The sequence below is a fragment of the Centruroides sculpturatus genome, unplaced genomic scaffold (assembly GCF_000671375.1).
Source record: "Centruroides sculpturatus isolate CEXI.00-Female unplaced genomic scaffold, Cexi_2.0 scaffold443, whole genome shotgun sequence".
Lineage (NCBI taxonomy): Eukaryota > Metazoa > Arthropoda > Arachnida > Scorpiones > Buthidae > Centruroides > Centruroides sculpturatus.
The window spans coordinates 233,925-260,875 of record NW_019384892.1 but is presented as its reverse complement, the minus strand read 5'-3'; the positions used below and the strand labels follow the sequence as shown (position 1 = coordinate 260,875).

The 26,951-nt window shown below is 26.4% G+C and overlaps 1 protein-coding gene, 1 long non-coding RNA gene and 1 other non-coding gene across 3 annotated transcripts; all 3 read left to right on the top strand.

The window, feature by feature from the left end:
• The first annotated feature begins 217 nt into the window (after window positions 1-217).
• Window positions 218-25,922, top strand: LOC111631309. Its single transcript, XR_002757679.1, has 3 exons — window positions 218-269; window positions 14,494-14,555; window positions 25,446-25,922. It is a non-coding gene; the product is annotated as an uncharacterized LOC111631309 (long non-coding RNA).
• Window positions 5,822-8,519, top strand: LOC111631308 (innexin inx2-like). The gene has a single exon (XM_023375528.1). It carries the CDS (start codon window positions 5,993-5,995, stop codon window positions 7,076-7,078), a length of 1,086 nt encoding a protein of 361 aa, XP_023231296.1. The 5' UTR covers window positions 5,822-5,992; the 3' UTR covers window positions 7,079-8,519.
• On the top strand, window positions 24,327-24,400 carry Trnai-gau. Its single transcript has one exon. It is a non-coding gene; the product is annotated as a tRNA-Ile (tRNA).
• Window positions 25,923-26,951: the final 1,029 nt, after the last annotated feature.

The following is a 26,951-nucleotide window of genomic DNA, read 5'->3' as shown; positions in this document are numbered from 1 at the left end:
ATTAAAATAGACTAACTTCTTGCATCTGATAAATGTAATGCTACGTGAAATTTAAGATTAATCCTTCAAAAATTTGACTGTTATTCTATCGCCACTCGTTTCAAGTAAAGGAAAAAAAAAGTGAAGTAATGATGCATTATAGCCTTTCTTAATGAGTAATGTACTTGTTCGTAGGAAAGGATTATGTTACAGAAAGACGTAATATTAAAAACAAACTGAGTGATTTATGAAGAATATAAAAGTCTGTCCACTTCTACTTTAAATTAAAGGTGAACATGTATTTATCACGTTTATGTTCTATAGAAATTCGTAAGAAATATATCCTTGTTTCCTTTTCCTTTTCTTTTTCAAAAAAGTATGTTTTAAAAGTTTCTAAACGCATTATTCAATAATAAATACTTCGTTCTTTCATATTTCAGTCTGTAAAGTTAATATGTAGAAGTCCATTTATATATATGTGTATAGGGTGTGGCAAAAGTCAGTTTACCATTGTAAAGATTGAATTTTTTTTCTTATTCAAATGCTTACAACCTTTGTAAAAATTATTGAATTGCTTACAAATAATATGGTTAACTGAGTTTTTGGACCACCGTAAAGGTCTTCCTATTATACAAATTTTTTATATATATAAGTAGAATGAAGACATCACTCAGCCATGAATGTCCTATATTCGAGAATCATTTATTCTAAAATAGTTGAGTGTTTTATTAAAAAAAATCATTAAAAAATGAGGAAATATTAAATTTATATAGACGTGTATGTTATATAAACACATAAGACATTTTACTGATATGATACTGCTGAGAAACAAAGTCATATATGGCCTAGATTTTATCTCTCGAAGTCATTAGTCATAAATGACTTTAAAAACTACTCATTTTATAACTTACTTCTCTATCGATGGATAATTTAAAAATTTTTTATTCATCTCTATGAAGGTCATTCTTTAAGATTTCGGTCAGGCATGAAGTTCTTGCTAACGTAACAAAGTAGGACATAGCTTTGGCTTATAGCCATAAATTCGCCAATATTTAAATGAAGATTTAAAAATTTAAGTGCAAAAAAGGGTTTTTCTATTAAGAAAATGGCTCGTGTTATGTATTTTATAATTTTTATGACATTTTCCTCTTAAATGGTTTTTCAAAGGAGAAAAAAATTTTAATGAAGAGTGTTGACAATTTAATTACACATTGTTATGAAAATATTTGTTAAATAATGTATTGTAGGCCTATATTTAAAATTTGTATAACTTTACAGCAAGTCAGCTGTTGTATATATAACCTTAAATTATCAGTACCCTATGTGAAGAGTACCCAAAAAATCATCTCTACATCTCTTAATGTTGAGAAAATTTCGATCATTTGCAGATAAACTGCAGCAAATGATGATGATGATGCAATGGTCAGCAGCAAAATATAAATGTTTATAATTTCTTAGAAAATCTAAATTATGCTGTGAAGCGTGTTTTTCTTACTTAATTATTTTTAAATGATTTTCTTGTAAAATATTGACATTCGGATTTATAATTAATGATGATAGCAACAATTTTGTGCTGTGACCGAACGTATCAAAAATGACCTAGACTGTCTGCAGAAAACGAGTTTTACTTGTTGACCCGTCTGCCTGACCTTTCTTATCCATCCTACTTAATCACGTGATTCTTAACAACCTGCAAATAAGCTTACCGTGATGCTTAAAGCTTAGAAATTTCGTGCTTTTGTTCATTTTATGCGAAATAATCTTTAAAACAAAGATACCTCTTTAAAATTTTCATTTAACGTTCTAATTTCTCTTACATAGAAAAGAGGTTAGGAGTTATCAACAGTCTCTCCCGTCTTTTTTTATATGTATGACCTATTTTATGATTGACTAAATTGTTTTCCTCTTCTAAAACATTATTTTTACTTTTTCTCTTCTCCTTTCCGATAGAGAAAATTAGAATAAAGCATTGTTTATAACGCTAGCATTAGTGAATTAAATGAAAAAAATTACAAACTGTAACTGCCTTTATTGCTTTTGGAGTTAGTACTGTAGATCTGTCTGTTCGTTTACTATTGTCCCGTTGCGTTAAGTGGAAACAGGATATTGTATGAACTCTGAAAGCTAGGCGTCTACCAATTTAAAATTGAACATCACGTGAGTAGATGTAAAGGAAATTCTCAAATTTCCTCCAATAAAACTTATCAAAATCTCTGTGTTTTTGTCAATTCTTTATAATTTTATACAATTTAAAATATAAAATGTCAGCATTTAATTTTCTCTGATTTTTAACTGAACAATTTCTCCCTGCAGACATGAATAGGGTCTCCCCACGTGATGACTAAGAGCACAGAACAATAAGAATATACAAGCAGGTTTTTTTGCATAAAGATTACTCAAAAAATTACATATACACTTCTAAACGTAATTTAATTTCGATAAAAGGAAAAAACGAAGGATAGGAGCTCAACCTTTCCTATTGCATCACATAAATAAAGGTGGATGTACACATGTTACAATCATTAGCACGCAAGTTCTAAATATAAATTCATTTCATATACATCCGGTTATTTATAGCAATTTTGTAGAATAAATGAACTTATATAATATAAGTACTACATATATGTATGTATAAAAACCACATTTTGATATGAAAAACATGCAAAATTCCTGTATCTACATACCGTAAGTACTGTACATATTTCATCCTATATCAGCATATAAATTGAATTAGGATCCAACGAATTGTATTATTATATTGCACAGATTTATGTAGTTAAGTTAAAATTAAATTTTGGAAAACAAAGAATGATTCATCACTTAATTAAATCATAATTTAACGTCGACTCATAAAGTTCAATTAGTGTAGTTAATAAAAGCAATTTCCTGAAGGGAGAAATCAGAATGATATAGAAAATGATACTAATAAAAGATATAAAGCTTATATTTTATTATAAATTATTCGTTTTTTCTTAAATTATATTATTATTTTTTACATTTACACTACTGTATATGACTTAACTTTCCTTGATAAGCGTTTACATCCGCTAATATCAGAATTAATCTATAGGAAAGAAGGTCATCTGACACGTCAGAAGGATATAATCGCATAATTTTCCTTAAAATGAATCCTTAAACAGTTAATTATAGAATTATTTTAAAATTAAAATTAAAAAAATTTACATTATTGAAAGAATAAAGCTCGAGCTCAAGATAAAATAACAATAGAGCATCCTTATATAGTTTACGAGAATAAAATTCCGATTTTAAAACATAGAAAATGACCTTGACATAAAGTGTTTAAAACAAAATATTTTGTCTAGAAAATTGTAACGGAAGTAAATCAATGGAAGCAATGAAGAAGAAACAGGAAGCTAAATGCAGCTAAAAGGTGTGGCGTATGGTTGGTCATTCTGCCGACCTTCTGATTGTTAGTGAATAATATTTTTATTAAGTTTATATATAGAGTATAATTCTTTTGTTTAACTTGATATAATTTATGTCTACTGCTCTGTTTATTATAAATAATCAACTTGGACACCTGCGTTAAATATACACGGTAAAATGATATTGCTAAAAACATCAGTATTTGTTGGCAGTTAATAGAACAACTTAATTCTATCAAAATGTAGAATTATCTAGAATATAATAGAATTTTATGTATTGAAATTCTATTATATTCTAGATTATTATCACTAAATTATATTTTATTGGTTTTATACATTTTAATACAAATTAAATGCATGCTATATGATTTTTAATTTATTAAAATATTCTAAAATATTTTAAAATGATATTTTTATGTAAACCTTGAGGGTTAAACAAGCGAGAAGAACTCAGTTATTATGTTTTTTTAAAACTTGTATTCAAGTTCAACGAATTGTAAAATATCAAGGAAAATAAAAAGAAATGTATTACTGTATTTCTCTTTTATTTTCTTCGATTTTGTTTCAAATTAAATAACAATAAATTTTAATTATTGAACATTGAAGTAGCAAAGCTCTTTCTACAGTACATAAACAACAGCAATTTATAAATATTTAGGGATTACCTTTCTTTGAGGGTAAAATATAATAGACTCATTTAGAAAAAGTATTATAAAAATTTAAGTCTGGTGCTTATAAAAAAATAAAAACACAAAGAAATGCTTTATGCCTTCTGAATAAATAAGAAAATTACAAGAGAAACATATACAAAGTATCAACAAAAGATCCTTTAGCAAAACCTTATTCTTTGTTAGACCAGTTCCAGAAACTTGCCCTTAAGGTTACACAGTTCAAAGGTCACGGGGAAGAATTGTGCCTTAAAACACGTTGTTTGTTTCAAAAAGTATGCTGAATGTGAAAAGAAAAAAGAAATGAAAACGCTTTTCAAACAAAGAATTAACAATTCCGAAAATAGGAATTTGTTCTAATCATTATTGGTTAAGATAACTAGAGTAGAACGCCAGAAGGAAAAAAATTTGGAACTTTTCCGTCATTTATTTTAGTATGAAAAAATGGTGCATGTTGACAATAAACATAAAATTACAAACGTAAAGTATTTAGTTAATGGTGAATTTAAAATTGAAAATACAGTATCTCCTTATAGTTCAAGGAAAATCTAGAACAATTGTTAGGTATGACTAATGTAAGAATACAAAATAACAGTCATTTGCATGAATGTTAGGACTGATATAGATTAATAAATGATACGACTTGGTGATATACACAAAAAGTATGTTAAAAGTATAAATGGCTATATAATTATTAAAGAAAATAGAAGAAATTCAGAAAAGGATTTATGCAATCATTTTTCTTACAAAATCACACTTAAATTTACTTTAGAATGCATTTTATAATGCAATAATTAAATTAAAAACTTGAAATTTAATTTTCTGATTTAAGTTTGATTTTGATAAGGTTTAGAATAACGATGTTTTCCATTTTGATTAAATCAGGAAATCAAAACTTAATAACTCGTTTTTAAATATTGATTTTACAAATTATTTTCTTGTTTTGTAAATTATTATATACAGTTGCCATTCATGCTTTTTTTTTTTAATTTCTTATTATCATATCCACGATAGATTATGTCACTCTAAATTTAGTTAACAGAAACAATATGATCGTAAACAACACGATTTTCTATTAACAGATTATTGTTCTTAATTCTTTCTCTTATAATTATGACATAAAATGTAGGAAAAACACAGGGTACTACCACAATGGTATTGTTTATGCAACATTAAAATTAAAAAGTATGCTTAGAAGTTTATTGAACTAGAAGAGAGGCCCTGAACATTCCCAAGAACCCAGTAATAAAACCCAAAAGGAGCCTCATTGAACGTGCATACCTTCACGTAGAAGATTAGGGTTTTTGACAATAGTGATGGATTAGAATTTAAATGATTTTTAGAAGACAAAAAAAAATTTCGGAGGAAGGAGGCAAAATCATTACCTGAGCTCGAAAATAACAGAGGAATCATCAAGTGGGTTGTTTTCATGATAGCTATAAGATATAGATAAAACAGTTTTCTCATTGAGATCTTAGCCAAAGATCATGATTAGAATTTTGAATTAACATATGATTAACATTTCTAGTTTTTACTTCTAATTTTAGTTTTGTATTGTTCAGACCTTTATTTCATCATAGGCCTCTTAATACATGTCGACCTTGTTCCACTTTTGTAAAGACAACAATAGAAGGATCCCACGTGAAATTCTGACTTTAATATGAAAGCCTGTTTGCAACTTTCATATTAATCAAGTTATCGAGATCAAAAATGAAACGAACGAACGAATGAATTATGAATAATTATAACAGAAAATGATTCTAACAAGTGAGAAACGGAACCAGTAGTAGTATCTCCCCCTACAAAAGCAAAACAGACTCGTCTAGTGACGTCAGATGTACGTTTCATTCGTTCCTAACCGACTGAACAGGAGCCAATAAGAGCAAAGCATCGGTTGTAAGAGGCAAGCACAGTCTATTCCAAAGAAGGTTGAAACCGAGTTATGTTTTGACAAAGAAGATGGATAAAATTTTAGGTTCTCTCAAAGGAATTTTGAAGATCAAGAGTACAAATATAGACAATAGAGTATTTTGTTTACATTATAAGTATACAGTAGTTATTCTTTTAGCATTTAGTATTTTAGTGACAAGCAAACAATACATCGGAGACCCAATCAATTGTATATCAAGAGATGATATTCCATCGAAACTTCTAGATTCATTTTGTTGGATTCATGGAACATTCAGTGTTGTTGATGCTTGGGAGAAAAAAGTAGGAGAGGAAGTTCCATATCCAGGTGTTGACAAATACGTCAAGGGTCAGCAGAAAGTCTATCACACCTATTATCAATGGGTATGTTTTGTATTGTTTTTACAAGCTTTACTATTTTACATTCCACGATATCTATGGAAAATTTGGGAAGGAGGAAGAATAAAATCGATACTTTTAGAATTGAACGCTCCCATTATGGAGGCAGAAAAGAAAACAAAAAGAAGAGAGATTTTAGTCGAATATCTTATGGCAAATATGGATCAGCACGGTGTTTACGTCCTACAGTTTTTTCTATGCGAAATCCTTGCTCTTATAAATGTCATTGGACAGATGTGCCTTATGGATAAATTTTTAGGAGGAGAATTTACAAGCTATGGCACAAAAGTCTTACAGTTTACCGAATGGGACCACAGTGTCAGGTACGATCCAATGATAAGAGTGTTCCCACGTCTTACTAAATGTACTTTCCACAGATACGGATCTTCGGGTGATGTCCAACGTCATGATGCCATGTGCATTCTACCAGTGAATATTGTCAACGAAAAAATCTATGTGTTTTTATGGTTTTGGTTTATTATCATAACCACATTAAGTTGTTATATTTTGATATATCATATTGTGTTATATTTCATGCCATATTTTCGTTACATAGTTTTGAAGGGTAAAGCTAGAATGTCAAGTTCACAGCATATTGATATAATCGCACAAAAATGTAAAATGGGAGATTGGTTTATTATAGAATTACTTGCCAAAAATATGGATCCAATCAACTTTCGTGATCTTGTAGCCGATCTGGCTAAGAAAATTGAAAGGAAATCTGCGGAAATTGTTTAGATTTTTGTACTGATTATTTTCTTTTGTATTCTTTAGAATTAGTTTTCAGTATTATTTTTCTTATTTGTATTCCAGTTATGTATTTGTATTAACTTTGGTGACCAGATATTGGATAAGAAAATATCATAATTTTATGGTTTCTTGAATTATACAATACAGTAGTATAAAAATTTAAAATTGATAATGTATGCCTAGTGTTTCATACAAGTTATTAATTTCTGTTAACAAAATAATCGTTGACCAACGAATATATATATATGTATATATATTTTTTATAAACAATAGCTGGTCACTGAAGTTCGTTATCAAGTCTCATCAACTGTGCCTAGCTTAACAGGATATGATAAATGAGAAGACATGTGGTTCATTGTACGTCTTGTGACATTTCATGCAGAGATATCCTGTAAAGCTTTTTATTTAAAGTTAGTGATGTTCTATATCTATTATAGTATTTACATTTTTTTAAACGATATTTTTGATATCTTTACAGTATACAAATATTTTTTTATGTGTAATGTATTATATGGAATGAATTCTGTGTAAAATTTTGAATGGTGACATCGAATTTCTACAAGTATTAACACTGTTGTGCCTTACTGACAAAATTATTTTAATCAAATTAACTAATTGGTAAAAATTTTAGAGGAATGAAGTAGAATATTTTGTCAAGATTTACTTCATCTAATAACGAGGAAAACTGATGTTAATCTACGTCAAAACAAGGATATGTAGCATATGTACAAGGACACTAGTATGATGTATTCCTCTTTATGCTTAATCTACCAAAGTTATCCTCAAATATTATGGGTATAAAATTCCGGTATAAAACAGTATTATAAAAATTCATTCCTGAAAATAATAAGAATTAATTTTTATAAGATTTTATATCTTTAATAATGTATTTATACTCTGTAAATTTTTGAAAATTTTACCAAATGTCTTTACTCAATAGGAAAAGTGTAATTAGTAATCATAGTCTTTAAAATTTTTATGTATTGTAAATTTTACTTTACTTCTTCAACTGTACTTAGAATAACTAAGTAAATGAATGCCTTAAGGGTAAATCCAGTTCCCCGAATTTTCACTACAGGAAATGTGGGAGATAGAAGTGACAGATGATACCTCACCAACACTTTTAACTCCTGTGGGAAGTACTGATGTCACTGCTACAATAACACCATATTTTTACACACTTAGAAACTTATAAAATTAATTTTGTATTATCCGGAATGAAAATTACAGGATTAAAAAATAGCTCAATGTTAACATTCCCTTAATAATTGTAAGAATTTTGCTATTTATAAATATTTTAAGTTCCTATTTTTTAAATCTACAGTATTCAAATTATGTGCTTTTTTGATATGGGACCAATTTTTTGACTTAAAAATTGATTTATGTAAAAGCATTAATTGACCAAAGAATAATTTTGTATTCTGAATGGACAAAATAATATAAATTTTTTTAAAAAATTACTTTGTTTGAGTATTTATTACATATACTGTTTAGAAATAACATTATAACATACACGATCCTAAGGTTACAGTTTTAACTTTAAGAAATAATTAGAAAAATGAATACTGAAATTTACTCTTGGTTGGAATTACAGTATACTTTTAGTCCTGTGTAGAAGTAAATTTCTTGTAAATTAATTAATAAATCTAGGAAACAATTAATATAAATAATTTAACAGAAAGAAATATATTGATCTTTAAATATAATCATGGCAATTTTTCTAACCAAGGTCAACTACATAGAGATTTTAAAACTAGATTCCTATCTATTGTATCATAACAGACTTCTAATTTAATATAGGTGAGATGGAATTTCTCAGCAAGATCCTATATTGATGCTAGATATCATTCTCAATTCAAGGTTATGATTCATTAGTTGTACAATTTAATAATGTAATTAATTCTTTTAAAAAAACTAGACTTTACCTTGAATTCTACAATAAATTATAGTATCAGTGGAAATTACTTGTAATATTTTAGATTGTTCTAAAAACTATATTAAGTAAAGAAATAAACTGCCTTAAATAGTTTATAATAAAAATATTTTAGTACAGGATAGCCCAAAAGTCAGTTAACCATTTTAATGACTAAATTTCTGTTTTATTAGATACTTTATTCCTCAATTAACCACAAAAATGATTCAAATTAGAAAATTTTTACAACCAAATTGATGTATTGCTTGTGGGAAAAAACTTATGTGACTTTTGGGCCAATTTGTATAGTAAAAAATAATTAATTTTCTAATAAATTATTATTATTTTTTAATTTCTATTTCATTACAAATAATTTTATCAACAAATCTTAAATTTAGCAACTTATGAAAAATTATCTGAAATATAAAATATACATTTTAATTATATAATAAAAACCTCATAATTATGATTTAGTAGATTTTAATAAATATATTAGCAAATAAAGTGGATAACCCATATAATTTTAAAATATAAACTAGAAAATGATAAAAACTGGTTCCTAACAATTTTATAAATGATAAAATAGAGAATGATTGATATGCTCGCACCTTTCGACATCAGGCCTTATGATAACATTCGAGCAGTTAGTGGAAAAAAGTTTATTTAAAATGATCTTTAACGATGTACAACAAATGACTTTTATTGAAGGTTAAAGGTCGTTTTCTAGTTAGTATACTTAAATGTTTTTTAAAAAGTTTGATTGATTTTCTCTTGCATAATAATAATAATAAAATGTTTATAAAATTCAGGTTTTACTTTTAATAACAGAAGGTTAAGGTTTATCAGTAGGTTTTCCATCCCTTTCTATTCCATAGATTGTATCTTAAAAAAAATTAAATCTGGGGCATTTATTCAATACATAATAACAATAATATCTCCTGCTTTGATTCTATTAACTTAAGTAACATTTATAATTCAAGAAATATCCTAAAGTAAACTAACTTTTCACTATTCAACCCCAGTTATTGATATTTTTCACTGAAAATTGTTAATAACATAAACTACAATTTTTCAATTAATTAATTAATTTTTTATTTATATTTTTCCTTAAGTGAAGGGACAAGGACAGAGTTATAAAATTTTCTTAAAAATTTTATAATCCTAATCCCTTCCATTCCTCGTTAATATCTTCTTATTCAAATGCATTGAAAATTTAAACAAGATTTTACATAAATAAATAAATTAGAATTTAAACCTATTAATCATTTACTCAAGACATATTCAATTACTTAACTTTAAAGAATTTATCAATATTAATGTTAATATATATAATTTAGACCTATATGATTTTATTGATAAATAATTTAAGGACAAATTAATTTTTATTTTTAATTTATAAGAAAACTGAATAAAAGCTTTTTATTTATTATTATTATTATAAAAGAACCAAAATGCAATAGCTTAAACGGTGTTCGTAGTTGCGAGGTGTTAGACAATAAACATGATTAAAAGTTACGAAATTCAATTCTATAATAAAAAGCTTTAATTATATACAAATGAAATATAAATTGCGATAATTTAGTGACCTTCATACCTTCTAATCAAAGGCATTTCTGTTTTAATTTTTGATAAATTAATCAGAAATTCTGAACAGATCTTGTTCAACTTGTGAATAATAAATAAATGTTTAGAATAATTTTTAAATAAAAAAAAATATATTTTTTCAAATGATTAAATAGCATAAGAACAATTATATATTAAGTAAAATGAATTTAGGAATAAAATAATTAAAATTTAATGGAAAAATCTAGAAAAATTTTTAATAAATTAAAAGCATATGATAAGGAAATAATTAAGTGATTTAATAAGTAAACTATATAATTTTTAATTTAAATTATAAAAATACATTTAATTAGATTAAGTAGCCTACTTATGTATAATTAAGTAAGGAAACAAGTTAGTATTGTTTTCTATTTTACTTTTTATTTAAAGGTAAAAGTAAAAATATAATATTTATTTTTACACTTAAATTACTTTAATGAAATGTAACACTTACTTAACTTAACATAAAAAAAAAAAAAATTGTAGTTATATCAATGACTTCCTGAGATAACTTTAAATATTTTACTTTTCAAAAATCATTAAAAAACACGAAGGTAATTGAGTATTGAGAAAATTAACCCAGTAAGAATGGTGCAAATTTAATAAAAATAAATAAATTAAACTAAAAAATCAAATGATCATTTACTTATAAAATTATATTTATGACTTTTCAAATTTTTTAAAATGATAAATGGAAATAAGAATGAATAGGTGTTGAAAAAATAACCTAGAAAGAAAAATACAAATGTAATCTCATAAAAATTACATCTATGACTTCCTCAGAAGATAACTTGCACCAGTACATAGCAACTTGCAGAAAGGTTGTTCCTATGCTCTCCATTTCTAAATGTATAAGCAATTCCAACACTGCTACTTTTTGTCAATGCCAATGCTGCTTTCCAGAATGCAAAGGATTAACTACTACTTAACTACTTGTGGAGTGTATCTATACAGTAAATTGCATTAGTGAAATACGAACAGCACTTTTATAGATGAAAATTTTTGAGTTTGAAGTGTTTTTACCATGTCACCATTCATATATTTGAGCCTATGTGAGAACATGCCAAAGGGTACATTGTTGATGGGAGTGAAAAGTGTGAACTGAAACTATTAACTGGATATTTTAAATAACTATCTAAGATGTATTGAATATAAATTGCATGCAGAGAATTCCACCGGTACTGAGAGGGCTATGATACGGTTTGAGACAATGATCTTTTATATTTTAAATTCAAATTTTATGCCTAAAATGCCATTAAAATTTCTCATGAAGGCTATCTGTTATCAAATAAAATATTTCANAATTAGTTTAATTTAAAATTAAGTTTATATCATTAAAAATTAATATAACACTCTTCTTCAATTTATCGTGTTATAAATATCAAAAATCTGTTTTAACTATAAATATGCTATAAAATGTAGTAAAATGATTAAAAAATAATTTAAAATTTAACATTTTATTAAAACAGCGGAGTTCTAATACCTGAAATTTTGCTGTTCTGGTTTAACAACTTTAAATTTTCTGTGACTTGTATTCTTATATATGAGTGCTTGGTAATAACATTATTTATTCTATTTAAAAAATTTGATTTATTATATCAAACATTAATATTTCTGAATGACGGCATGACCTATATGTAAATATAAAGTTTACATTGATTCAATGGGAATGGTAGCAAATTAAACATAAATAACATATTTAAGAAAAAGTATCATATATTTACTAAGAATAATTTACAAATTAAAGAATTTATTTTAAAAATAGAAATTTGAACGGTCAAAATGCGATACGACTCAAAGCGATCTCTTATAAAGTAGAAGGGTTGAAATTACTATGAAACTTGAAGCGAATTCTCGTAAAGAGTTTAAAATATGGATCGACTAGATGCTATTTCTCCTCCAATAGAAGCGTTAAAATATGATGTGGCTTGAAGCGATTTTTCTCCAAAAGAGGCGTTAAAATATGGTTATACTAGAAGCGATTTGTCCACCAATAGAAGCGCAAAAACACAACGCGACTTGAAGCGACCTTTTATTATAGGGAAACGTTGAGGAACTTGAGTTTGAGCGCGACATGAAGAAAAGATAAAGTAACTAATAAATTTCATTGGATATTATTAAAATTTTGGAAATTAATAAAACTCATTTTATAAATAAAACAAATTCGTCATACTAAAATAATTTTTACTTAGTAAAACTTTATAATAAACAGAATTTCTAATCATCTAATCGTGACTAACAAGATTCAACTAACTTCACGAATTTATCAATATAAGTCACGATATTGAATGTTTTCGTGATTATTATATTTTATGCATATAAACTACTTATTATGAGAAAATAAAAATTTAAGCTGGTTATGGAAATAATCATTTGCATATAATTGCAATTAAATTCTAATAAGAAAAATATCGTTTTATTGTAGAAGCAATTCTTATCAGGGCTCATGTTACTTTAATGAAATATTTAAAATTTTACTGATAAAACATAGATAAACAATGGTAGGTTTGATATTATTTATAAATAAATTAAGAAAATTTTAACAAAATTATACATTTTGTACAGAAGAAATTGTGATATAGAAGCATTATCCTGGAAATTTTTAATATTGATTATATCAATTATAAATAAATAAATACAATTAAAAAGCCAAACTTAAAATTGTATGGTTCTAATAATTACAGAGCAGATTATTCACAGTTGTTCAGTGTGGCCACAAAGTCTATAAGCGTGAGGTTGTGTCCCGTGTTTTCCCCAATTAGGAAATGTCACAACGACACATTCATAGGACATGATACGTTATGACCTCCTCGAAGTCCAGATTTTTAACATGCGGCAATTTGCTTTAGGGCATTGTGAAACAAAATTTCTCAATTTTGCCTTATTACACTTACAGGAAACCAAAAAATAACAACTATAGGAGACTGTGTTCTGTTCTTTCTGCTCCTATTTCTGTTATATAAAGTTGTATAATTAGAAAATAGGTCCAAGTGAAAATTTTAGCAAAAACAAAATCAGATTATTAAAGGAATAGATTGAGATAAGCGAGATATTTAGAGTAAAGTTTGTAAAAAGAATTTATCGACTAACTATTTTGCATTTCCTAAAAACGATGACATTTCTGATGTTGATGCATCACAGGTTCAGAAACTGCTCCCTGAACTAACCTGAATAGTTGAAGACCTTAAAACAAATATGGGAAATTACTTTAAAGACTTCTAACTGTCAATATGGAAAAAGTTCAGTAGAACACGAGGAAAAATTAAACTTTGTGCATGAAGTACAAGAGACCATACAGATAGCTTCTAACATACGTAGAGGTTTGGTTGCTACTCGTTATGAAGGCTACGCCTATTCTACATTTAGAAATATTTGTTACATTTATAACAAGGGATAATGAATAAATATTTGCAAAAAGTTTTCATTTTTAATGAATTAGTTTAAAAAATCAAAAACTTGAACTCCATATTGAAAAAGTTGGATCTGTGATGTAATCGACATATTGTAAAAGTTTTAGTGAACTTAATGACAAATTCTTACAATAATTAACTTATTTTTCTGTTTTATTCTATTAAAATACACATTAATATTGTTTATAAATAAATCTAATTTATTATTTTTAGATATTTAAATTAAGTTAATACAGATATAAATTTAAGTAGATGTTCGAAATGGTATTCAGCAGGAAACAAGAAACCAGAAGCGAAAACCTTAAAAATATAAAAGAAATTGGTTTCGATATCAATCATTTGATTTAAATAGGTTATCAGAGTGTATTAAATTACAAAGATTATTCTATTTTGAAAACAATAAAATATTCTTTTTATTGAAAGAGGTTAATCTAAGTTTGGATTTCAATTCGAATTTACATGACGATTTTCCATTCTAGATCAATGTTCTCCACCCAAGTATTGAGGTAACTAACCCAGAAAGCAGTCAACTATTATTGGGGTTAGTTAATACATTTTTTAAATTTTATTATTATAATTCTTAACTAAAAATAACTAAAAACCCAACACCTTATTAATCCAGCAATATTTAATAAGATGATAATAACGTTTTCGACTGTTTTAAACCGCCTTCATCAGTTAAACTATTTCAAACTAAAAGAATGCTAAAAATAGAACACAAGCTTTTAAAAACTCAAATTCCAACATAAAATGCAGTCGTATAACAAAAACGTACAAAAATTGCGCATACGATTCTTATCGGAATAAAAATAAAATAAAAATACACATAATCAAATTTTTTGCCGCAATAATGCCTATTATAAGTTTACCATTATGCGCTATGGTAAAATGATNATTATTATAATTCTTAACTAGTTCTAATGTAATACATTTTTTAAAGAAAGATTTACAATATACAAATGCTATTTTTAATTAAAACATTTAATTAAAAATGCACTCCTATTCCAAAAACGAGTAGAGTTTTTGTAGTAGAGTTTATTAAAATACACTCCTAGGTTTTTTGCGAAATATTAAACTTAATTTTACACATCAAATTTCATGCTTTGATTATTTTATCTAATAAAATAATCAGCAAAAATTTTATATATATAATAAAATATTAAAAAATATATTTTATCAGATGTATTATACTTTATCTTAAATTCGAAAAAAATTATTTGAAATTCAAAAAGAATGATATGTTTTTCTTCAAACTTCGATTCTTTAGCTTAGTATTTAAATTTTATTATAAAGAAGTTAATTTATATGCTTAATATACTTAATAATATTTAATTCCTTCCTTTTTTTAGCATCATATATAAAAAATTTTAAGCTATTTTTAAAGGAAACTTAGTTTTAGTTTACGAGATGCATTTGACACGCTTGTTACCTAACTCAAACAAGATACTCAACTTATTGCAAGGAAACCGGATATGTAACGAACGAAAATAATAATTTACAGGGGTTTTTTTTACATCTCACACCGTGTATAGGTCTTACAGAAAAATTAATGTGAAGCTATTCAAGACTGTGGCGAATGAATATTTCATTGAATTTTTTATGAGCATAAAAAACAAATATTTATTATAAGAAGAATTAATAAAGTGTATTTATTAACAGAATAATGAAATAATTTATTTTTAATGAGAGAAATATGTAAAAAGCAGCAACATTCTTTCAATAACAATGGGGAGAGAAAGGCTCAACCGTGCCTAATGGCTAAACAAAATGGCTACAAGCATTAATTACGATTAATTTCGTTAATGTTCCTTCTATATTATTTAAAGTTCAATGACATTTATTGTTAATTAAGTTCTAAAATTGCAATATATCTTAACGCTATCGCTATATAAGAGTATTTAAACTGCATACTTATTATACGATGCAAGTTGATTATATAGCAAATTTAATTATTAATACTTCAAAAATATATTATTTAATTCTTGTATTTTAATTTTAAAATACCAATTATTGTTAAATTTAAATGCATAAAGAGTTATCTTGTAACTGAACGTCTGTATTACATCATATAATAAAATGTAAGCCAGACAATCGGGTTAGTTGAATAACTGGAATTCCAAGATTCGAAGAACTTTAGCCTGTAGCAATTTAGTCTGGTTCGAGACGTCTTTAATTTTTATTTCAATTTTGAAATTACTTTCTGGAGCAGTCTATTGTAAAAATTCAAAATAAAAAAGTTATAATATTGTTAAAAAGTTGAATAGGTTAGGTTAAAAATAAAAACAAAAAATTTAATTTAAAGGACTATTTTAAATTTAAAAAAAGCAATTAAAATATTGTTAAAATACATGTCTAATTTATACTCTGAAAGAAAATGTAGAAATTTTTAATGTTTTTAATATTAAGTAATTATAACATATACACTCAAACTTCGATCTAGCGTCACTATTAGTTAGCCTCTAAAACTGACACTAAATCGAGTGTAGCACTAAACTGAAGTACTTCAAACAATCAGAATTATGTATAATAATAATAATAATAATAATCAGGGCCGTGAAGAACGATTATGATCTTGCAGCTAGGGTCTCCTGGGCCTCTCTCTCCCTTCTGAAACGATACTCGTAGTTTATTTATTACATTTTTTTTTGTGCATTCAAAATTACATAAATTAATTGTTTTGACTTTATAATTAAAATTTTATTATACATATTCTGGCCGGGATACAGACCTAGCCAGAATCTTTATAATAAATCGTCAGTCCTGATAACAAGGTCTACGCACAGATTTGAGTTAAAAACACATAAAAAATGCATACACAAGAAATTAAAATTTTATATTTTAAAATTAAAATTTAAACCAGGAAATTTTATTTTAAAAATTATTAATTTTTAAAAAAAATAAAATCTATAAAACTTTATTTTATTAAAAAATTTTTACATTTTATTTATATTTTTTAAAATAAGTGCTTTATTTATAAAACTTTGCACTAACTCCCGTTAAAAAGACATAACAACATGTTAGAGCGGAAGTGGATTCTTGAGAGGTTCAAGGACTAAGTCAAGAGTATAGAATTGCTCTCCCTTGTGGACACTTTATGAACTAATTTATTTTTGTTGTTAGTATTCCCTTTTAAAATTATATTCTAAATTTATAATGTGATTCAGCTTCTTTGTTTCTACGAGGTTATTCAACCTGATTGGTTCACGTTTACGTGAAAAGTAAGGTATTATCCCTCTTTCAACTGTTGACAGGCATTAATTTGCGTATTATAAATGAAGTATATTTATTAAAATATATAATTAAGTAATCACATGATGCAGAAGAAGAATAAAATAGGCTAATATGTAAAAAATTGGTAACATTGTTCATGTTTAAGCAGGGGAATTGTTTATCATAACAAGTCGAAAAATATGTTATAAATAACAGGATGTGCACCCAACGTTAAATCTTGTAGAAAGTCATACATAAATAATAACAGATTAATAACTAGATTAATATTTTTTATATAAAGCACTTATTACGATGCTAAAAATACATTTTTATAAAATAGGTCATAAATTTAATGCTTCACATCTTTTTACTTCCAGCTTTATATCGGGCTAAAGAACTTTAAAAGACTATTAAATACGCTACGCGTCATAATACTTTTATTTTCAGTTTTACACATGCGAAAAACTTTAATAATGTGAATGAATGTATATGTTATGCACTTTCGATCTAAAAATATTACTAATTATAAGAATTAATAAGGTAAATTCGTCAATAAAATGTAGATAATTATATGTTAAGCCGAAAATATGCTTAGATAAAAAATATATAAGCTAAATAATACGCTATATTTGTAAATAAATGCCATTTTTTGAAAAATAAAGACTTAAAATCGTGTTTACACTTTATAAATAAATGCCCCATTGAAAAAAATGCTTAAAAATTCCTATTTTTTATAATACGCACTTAAAAATACCTGAATTAAATGTCTGTTTTTTAAATAAAAAAATAAGTGTCTAAAATGCCAATTAAAAAAGAATAAATTATTATAATAACTATTTTATAAAAGTACCAAAAAACCACCGGCATTTTAAAAATAAATAGATTAAAACATGCGTAAATTTTAAAAATAAATGTAGTAAGATCAATAAAGTGCAAACTATTTCATAATCACTGTCAATACAAAACAGCCATAATAAAAAAGTAGGCAGCTGGTTCTTTGTCTGTTAACTCTTAACATGACGTCACATATGTGGAAAGGAAATTCGGTAAAGTTTTTATAGATGAAGAATGAGTTAAGTTAACAAGTGAAACAGCTGCACCAGTTATTACGTTCATTCTTTCAATTGCTTCTTAGAAAAAGTTTTTGCTTTAAAGCGATGTCTGGAAATTGTTTACAACGAACAATTTACAAACGTGTTCTGAATATAATTACTTATCCTTTTAATTCTCTTACTCTACTTAAGTTTATTACACCCTCTATTTATAGTATTGTCAAGACACTCAGTTCATTTCATTCAAATAAATATTCTATTTTTAAGACTTTCTTAAAAGAGAATCTTGTTAATCAGATAATACTAATTTAATTTGTCATTTATATACTTGTTTATTGTGAAATTAAAATAAAATGTGGCTCGAAAGTTAGTTAACCATTGTAAGTTTATTTCTCCCAACCAGTTTCTACACTTACTAATTGATGATAATTTACATGGGGAATTAAAAGTCGGCTTATCGTTGTAAAGCCTAAATTGCTGACTTATTCCAATACTTTATAAACTTTACGAAAGTTATAGAATCAATTGCAATAAATTATGGTTACCTGAATTATGGGCCGCACTTTGTATTAACGTTATTTGTCGTGTTATGTGTATAAATTCCATGAAACGCTTCACTTTTTGATCAAAATTTTCAAATAATCCTAGAAAAAAAATTCGTCAAATTATTCTATATCCATTAAAAATAACATGGTTTTATCACAAATTTAATTAGGGATATCTTTCTGAGATTGATCGAGATATCAGTTTTCTGTTTGCTAACGGGTTCATCTGATTTAAAAGGCGTGGTTGCTATACTAGTGGTTTTCTAGTTAATCAAGAAGATTGATTAACGTTTATGTGGGTTGTAGCTCAAGCAGTTTACTATATGATATATTTATAAAGAAAAAGAAAACCTTTTAAAACGCCCAGATTTAACTAATAAAAGTTTTCAGTTGCCGGTACTTCTGAAGAACACGTAGAGGTTTCGAGAATCAACTGAATCCATAATCTAAGAACCACGTATATTTGAAAATTCAAAGGATAAGTTTGTGTCTTTTCTTTGTTCGAGATCTTTTTAGAATAAAAAAAAATTATGCCCATCTTATAGCATTAATTATTGTGTAATTATATAGGGAAAAGAAACCTTTAAAGTTTAAGGTTTTTCTACATACTTACACCGTAACTATGATTATTACAGGGGCACAGTTTATTCTAGAAATAGCTAGAATAGAAAATGCTGGCCTATTCCAGATTAATTAAGGAAATTTCAGGACTTAGACAAAAATTAAGATCGGGCTTCCTAAAAATGAGTCAATAATTTTGCTATATTTGACGAACTCTCTTGAAGAAGCTGTGAATATTACTATGTTTCACTTAAATTTTTATTCATTTATATGTAAATTTACAAATTTATCAACAGGCTTTTATTAAATCCGGGGTCGTAGGCAAGTCTTTTATAAGCTTAAATCCACTTCTGGCCTATCCTTAGCTATACAAGTTAAAAGTCTACATCAGTTTCTTGGATATTGGATTGAATTATCTGAATTTTTAAATTGCTGACTTATTGTAAAATAGACGAAATCTAAGGCATTGTTAAAGAATATTTTCTTGAAAGCAGAAAATTTCCAGGACTCCAGATTGCATTATCTAAAAGTGAAAAATAATATTTGTAATCTAACATTTAATTGGTTAATTTAAGAGCTCGTTCTTGTAATTTGTAATCTAATTCAGCCAATGAAATCGTTAGTTGATTTAATCGTTTCAGTAATTTTAAATAGAAAAATATAAAAACTACTTTGCACTTGGTAAGGTATCTTTTCTAATTCTCTGAACTAGTTAATATTCCTGACGTAGTAAACATAAATATAAGCTATTATCTGATACCTAAATATGAAAATAAATTTGTAAAAAATAAAACAGAGATTAATAAAAAGAAATTATCTAAGATGTGATTTATGATAATGAATGAACAATAGATATACTGGGTTCAACTAGTTTTTTTATTATCTTGTAATATTAGAGTGGACTATTAACTTACAACTTATACTACAGATAAGGCTTCTTTTGTCACGTTTTCCTGTATATAGTTTCAAAAGGAATCAATAGATGGCGTATTCATGAAATGGTTTCCTTTGGTTTTTAAAAAAATGTTTTAATAATGATTGTACTGTATGTCTGTGCGTATCTTTGGTCACGACTTTTGTACCGATCGTTCGTCAGCTATTCGTACATCTGATACTGAAATCATGTAATTGTGTTACTGATTATCTGCTTTTATAAAGCAATTTCAACTTATATTTTAAGAAATTTAATACATAACAGGTGGATATGATTACTTCATCTGGCCTATAAAGAATCCTGATGACTTTAGGATACATAAGACAATAACTTTGTAAATCTTGGACATTAATATATAGAACTTATAATTAATAGAATTAATTATATATATTTTATAAATTAATTTAAAGATTTACAGTTTATATAATAATTTAAAAAAAAGAAATTTTTATAATTTCCAACATATGAATTATTATAGAGGATGGCACAAAAGTCGGTTAACATTCTTCAAAGATCAGTTAATTGATTTTTGGGTGATCTTGAATGTAAATACATTTATAAAACTATAATAATATAATATAAATTTAAATGTACGAGTGTAACTTTTATATATTATGTTTCAGTTGTTACTTAGAACAGTGTTTTTATTCAATATACTTTTTGAAACACGATGTTTATTACTAAAATACCAGACTATTTAACATTTTTTGTTTATCCGTTTCAAAAGAATAAATAAAAGATCAGTAAAATAAGCATAAAACCATAATATATATAAAAAGCATTTCATATATTAAGATTTTATGCTTACTTTTACTGTAAATACTGTACTCACAGCAGGGCCGTCGAGAGCTTGTATGGGGCCCGGGTAGAGCGGGCCAATTTTGACATTTAAAAAAAAATGAAATACGTATGTTTCTTTAATAATAAATGAAAAATAGTCTTAAAGCTCTTATTTGTTATTCGTCAAATAACATTACTTTATAGGGTAGGACCTACTACGGGCCTCCTATGTTTTCGGGAAAAATCCCCTATTCTCTTCTCTCGACGGCCCTGACTCGCACTATAATTTACTGTCACTTGAGTTACTTATGTTGTGTAATATTTATAGTAAATTAACAAAAATATACAGTTTTATTATGTAAAGTTCTTTAAAGCAAAACAATAAAACTTAATGTAATGAATTGTAAACGATAAAAAATTTCAACCAAGCCATGTTTATTTATTTATTTATTTTTGCCCTTGATCTTGGTCAACAAAGAGTATTGTTTAATCGATGACCAATATAGATTCTTTCCTAAACAACTAATACTATAAGGACACCGAACCTTACGTGTCACATGACTTAAGGTCATATTGTGGCTTTGTCAAGTTGATAAATATGATCTTTTAGAGATATGAAAGCAGTCATTCAATTTGATATGTCATTTTTTTAAGTCTAATTGCCTCTCAGAAATCACAATGGAGTCTTGTCTTATCGCATATGTATTTATTTGTAATATGCTTTCAAATAATGGTATAAAATATCATTTCCTCTATCAAATAGTTCCATTATGTCTGTTTTTTGAAAGAATAATCATAAGAATTCATTCCTGTTCATAACAGTGTAGCTTTGATTTTTTCCTTTTAATAAATCTTTTTGTATACATCAGTGTAAATGCAATCGATAGAATTCACCCCTCGGGAAGTAACGGAAGAGGGCTTCAAACAAGTCATGGATTATTGAAGGGTCCTGTATGGTTCACTGAATTCAATACCAGTGTTGGACACAAAGACTGCTTTTGGAAAAGAAAATCACGTATAATTTTAGAAAAATTTCTGTTTGGAAATGAAGATAAATTATATTTAAATGAAGATTTCAAAATAAATATACTTTAATACAACCTTTGTATAAATAGTATGGTTTATACTTGTTTTAATTCATACCTTAAATATAAAGTAGAAATAAACTATTATAGTTCTTTTATACTAGTAGAACTGCACTTTTATTTTATAATATATCAATAATACTTTTACTATATAATATTATAATCCAGTAGAAATATAGAACTTTAATAGTTAACTTGTTTTATGTAGTAATGAATATTTATTCAGAACGAATAAACGTATTGTATATTCAGTGGAATAATTTATAATAATTCTTTTGTAAATCTGAAGACTAACATAAATTTTTACTTTATGGGAATAATAGAATAATATATCTTTTAGAAACTTTTTAAATGATGATTTTATTTATTTTTATCAACGTCTAAAATTATTATAGTCTGAATATATGAATATTGACAACCGAATGTAATGAAGGTGTAAATGTAGGCCTATATACTAAATAGTAGTGTTTATGACACGTGTTAATAATGGAAAATAATTTTAAATTTTGAAAAATCACAATATAGATTTTTTAATTTAAATTGCGGTGAAATAAAATTTAAACGTTCTCCAGTAAACCTTTCGCAAAATTTAAACCGTACAGAGGAGAATTAGGAGTAAATCTTAGGGAAAATCGTCTTTATCCCTCTTCTCTAAATCAATTTCTGGAACATTAGTCTCAGTGCTGAATACAGATATTTATCCGATAAAAGTTTAATATTATAAATATTAAGCTGCTTAATAATAATACATAGTTATGTAGTTTTTAATGTAAATAAACTTAGTAAAACGAAATTACAAAAGTTTTATTTTCGAAATTTAATTAATTCATTAATTTTAAAGTAAGAATAAATAGCACCCTATATTATATCACAATAAATATATTTGAATAAAAACTAAACATAAAAATATAAAAATGAGTATTATAATTTGTAAGAAATGAATTTTGAAATTTTAAATACAATAACAATAAATAAATAAATAAATAATTGGTAAAATATTTACTTAAAACTGACTGAAAGAACTTATCATCCAGAATTTATATAATTTTAGATCATTTGATCTATATTAATGCATGTTGGGGAACTGATAAGCTGTACTGTATTAATTTTTTATTTAAAGTAACGTTTTTATACAAGAGATTGCAATCTAAACTACCGTGAGAATACGTGCAATAATGCATAGTTCATTGTCACACAAATAGGCTATCAGTAAGTACATACTTTTATTAAAATCTGAGAAGTTGAAGTTGCCAACAAATGTTATTTTTTCGCTTCTTTTTCTTTACTTTTTTTCTTCTACAAAGCGCTAGAATTTCTACTTAAGATAAGAAGATTAGGAGGAAAAAATAACCTAATTCAAGCACAGTTCTCAAGAATATTGGGAGGAGTTCACGGTTTAAAATCATTTTACCAAGAAAGAATTTAAGAATAAAAAGAAAAAAGAATTAAAGTAAATTATTTTTTATACTAAATTGCTTCCTCTATAATCATAAATAACTATAAACATTCCACAAATAAGATCGATAACTTGACGATTATCTTCGAGAGAAGAATTGGGATGCGATTCTTAAAATGATGGATTTCGAGATAAGTTCAATTGGATAGAGAAATAATTTAGATATTTTGATAGTCAAGGAAATAAGGAAGGGAAAGAGACAGATAATTACGTGACAAGTCGAACGAGTTGGGTCAGAATGACGAAACTTCGAGTCCGATTTACGTCAATTCAGTGGTTAATGACCTTTACCGGAGTAAGTTTCACATATCATTTGACAGAAAATAATGAAAATGAAAAATAATAAGGGTATAAGTCCGAAATTATTATTTAGAGCATGGCATAAACAACATATTAATTCATTTTGACACAAGGATGAAAGCTGTCGACCTTGTGTTTCCATTACAGAAAATTAACAACGAGGTACAAGGTCATTTTTGCTTTCGAGGCTCCATCTATTATCAGGAGATGGAAACAATAATAACAAAAAAATGAGAATGATTTTTTGTTAATTAAAATTAAATTTGAAAGAAATGTTTTGTATTACATTAATAATAATATAAAAAAAGCATAATTTAAAATTTTAGAAAAATCTTAAGTAAAAATTTAATTTATGTTTATTTAACCGGTTAAGAAATCTGAAAAGCGGTGGCCCGTTAGCTCAGTTGGTTAGAGCGCCGTGCTGATAACGCGGAGGTCGTGGGTTCGACCCCCATGCGGGCCAAGTTTTTTTTTCATTTTGAAAGCAATTTTCTTTTTTTGTTTTTTTTTCAATAAGAACTTACCAACCAATCGATAATAATTCAAGGAAACAAAAACTTATAGATATTTTGATTACTTTGCAATTTTATTTACTATAAATAAAACACAAGTTCTTTTAATGCATAATGCAAAACTGAAAATGAATTCCGTTAGAAGAATGAATTATATAAGTAAAATAAAATAATGAACTTTTATTATGATGGAACTATACCCACATTGCGCCATCTGTGGAGAAAAATACTAACTAATTGATTAAATTTGAAGGTTTGGCTTACTATTTTGCAGTTTTATTTATAAGTATAGTAATATAATTATGAAGTATGTAATCGCATAAGGATCAAATATAACTTGGAAGAAAAATTCAAATAAAGAAGAATGTAAGTCACAAACATAGGATTCCCAAAATTTAAACTTTTTTAAAATATAAAATATGATAGAGTATAAATTAACTTCTTTTAATTATGATTTTGCCTTATTTAATTTCATGCCTTTTGGAGTTAGTAGGCTCGAGTGATATCTCACTTGTTTCAAACTTTACTAATTGCAATAGAAATAAATATAAAGAAACTTCTTTAATAATATATAGTGTAATGATGTTACTGAACTCGAATTTATTGACAGTTATCATAGAAAAATAATAACAAACATTTCAATTAATTTAAAGATAAGAAATTTGAAAAATATTTTATAAATATAATAATAATTAATCAAAAATTGAAATTAATAATTCTTCAACTTTCACTATCTTTCTTTCTGAAGAAATCTTCCTTAATTAAGCTGAAGAATTTAATGAATTTTCGAACATTATACTAAAATATCGAATTCAAGTTACAAAAATATTTTTTAAATTTAAATTATTAATTTATTAACAGATATAATCAAATGTACTATACACTGAGAATATGTTAATGTATGTCTATTTGCTCAAATGACAAAATTGTAGGTTATATAAAATAATTTGTATATATTTTATATATTAATTTTTGCATATTTTGTGCAAAATATAGTATCCGGCTCCATATTTTGCGGAGGTCAGTGCGAAATGTAAATGCGAAACCTTTTCCAGACTCACAGACCGAGTATTAACCAAGCGGAGGCACCTCAGAGTTCCTGATCGCACATCGTGAAGCTGGATCTAAGAATAAGTTTTAATGATTGAAATACTTTACGAAATGCTTTAATTATTTAATTATTATTTTTGATTATTATTATTATTATTAAAATAAAATGACTTTTTGAAATAGGTACCGGCACAAGAAAACTTAAAAGGTATAAACCTATACTGTACAAAGAACGGGAAATAACGGCAAAAAACTTCGTGTTATTTCGGGAAGACGAAAAAGAGAAAGATTTAAAAGATGAATTGAAGAGATAACGAAGGACAACGATGAAAATCATTCTCTATTGAGAAATGAAAATTGGTTAGACGCGAAAATTAGGCTGTTGAAATCGTGATAGTACCTGTACATTATATAAAATAAACTGGATGAAAGAAAATGTATATTTTTCTGTAATTATAAAGGGCATTTTGCCTACACGCCATAAAATAAAAATTCATAAATTCGTTGTATTATTTACTTACAAAAACTTTCTGGCCTGTAAATATGCCCTCTGTAAATTAAATAATAGGTTATTATATATATATATGATCAAAATAATTCTAAAAAACCCATTAACACATTACAATTTTAATTGTAAGAAAAGATTAATTTTTAAAAATAAGTATATCCTCCACTGTTACGATTGTAATATATTTTCTATTGTTACTGAAATCCGTATTATATAGTTGAAACATCATACAAGAATGGCTAACACCAACACGAACATATTGTAGTCTATATATGTTGGTGTTAGCCATTCCTATATGGAAACATACTGTATGTATATCAATATTTCCAGTGGCAGATTTCCCATTAGAATCAGTAGATCTGGGCCTAGGGAAGCAAGCGTTTTGGCGTGCAAAACTTTAAAATAATAATAATAACAATAAAATAACGAAAACATAATTTTATGTAGAAACAACTGACACAGGAATTAGTTTAAACTAAAAGCTTAAGCAAGGACAAAATGACAATATCAGTTAAGTAGTATTAGCCTAATACAGTATACGAATTTAACAGAGTGGTAGTACAAATGACGATAACAGTGCCCTTTGCCCTTTCGATATTTAAAAATCTGTAAAAATACAATTATTTCCGAAATTATAAAAGAGAATTGTTCAATGAAAAAGTGGCACTGTTAGTTTGGGGATGCTTACATATTGTGAGCCTAGGGGCGTCATATTTCTAAATTCATTACTGGGTGTTTCACCAACATACGAGTATATACAATATGTTTCCTGGAACTTATCTTAAATTTCTGATACTGAAATTATGGGAAATAAAACTGCTTACTCAACAACGATTTTCCAAGAACTAATTGTATCATTTACTATTATTCTACTACTCTAAGGCATCGCGCCGTCTAGTGGCGTTTCCACAGGTAACGACGGTTTTTCTATTATTGAATGTAAT

Coding starts and splice junctions, on each gene's coding strand:
- LOC111631308 (XM_023375528.1), top strand. CDS start 5,993: ATGGATAAAATTTTAGGTTCTCTCAAAGGAATTTTGAAGATCAAGAGT.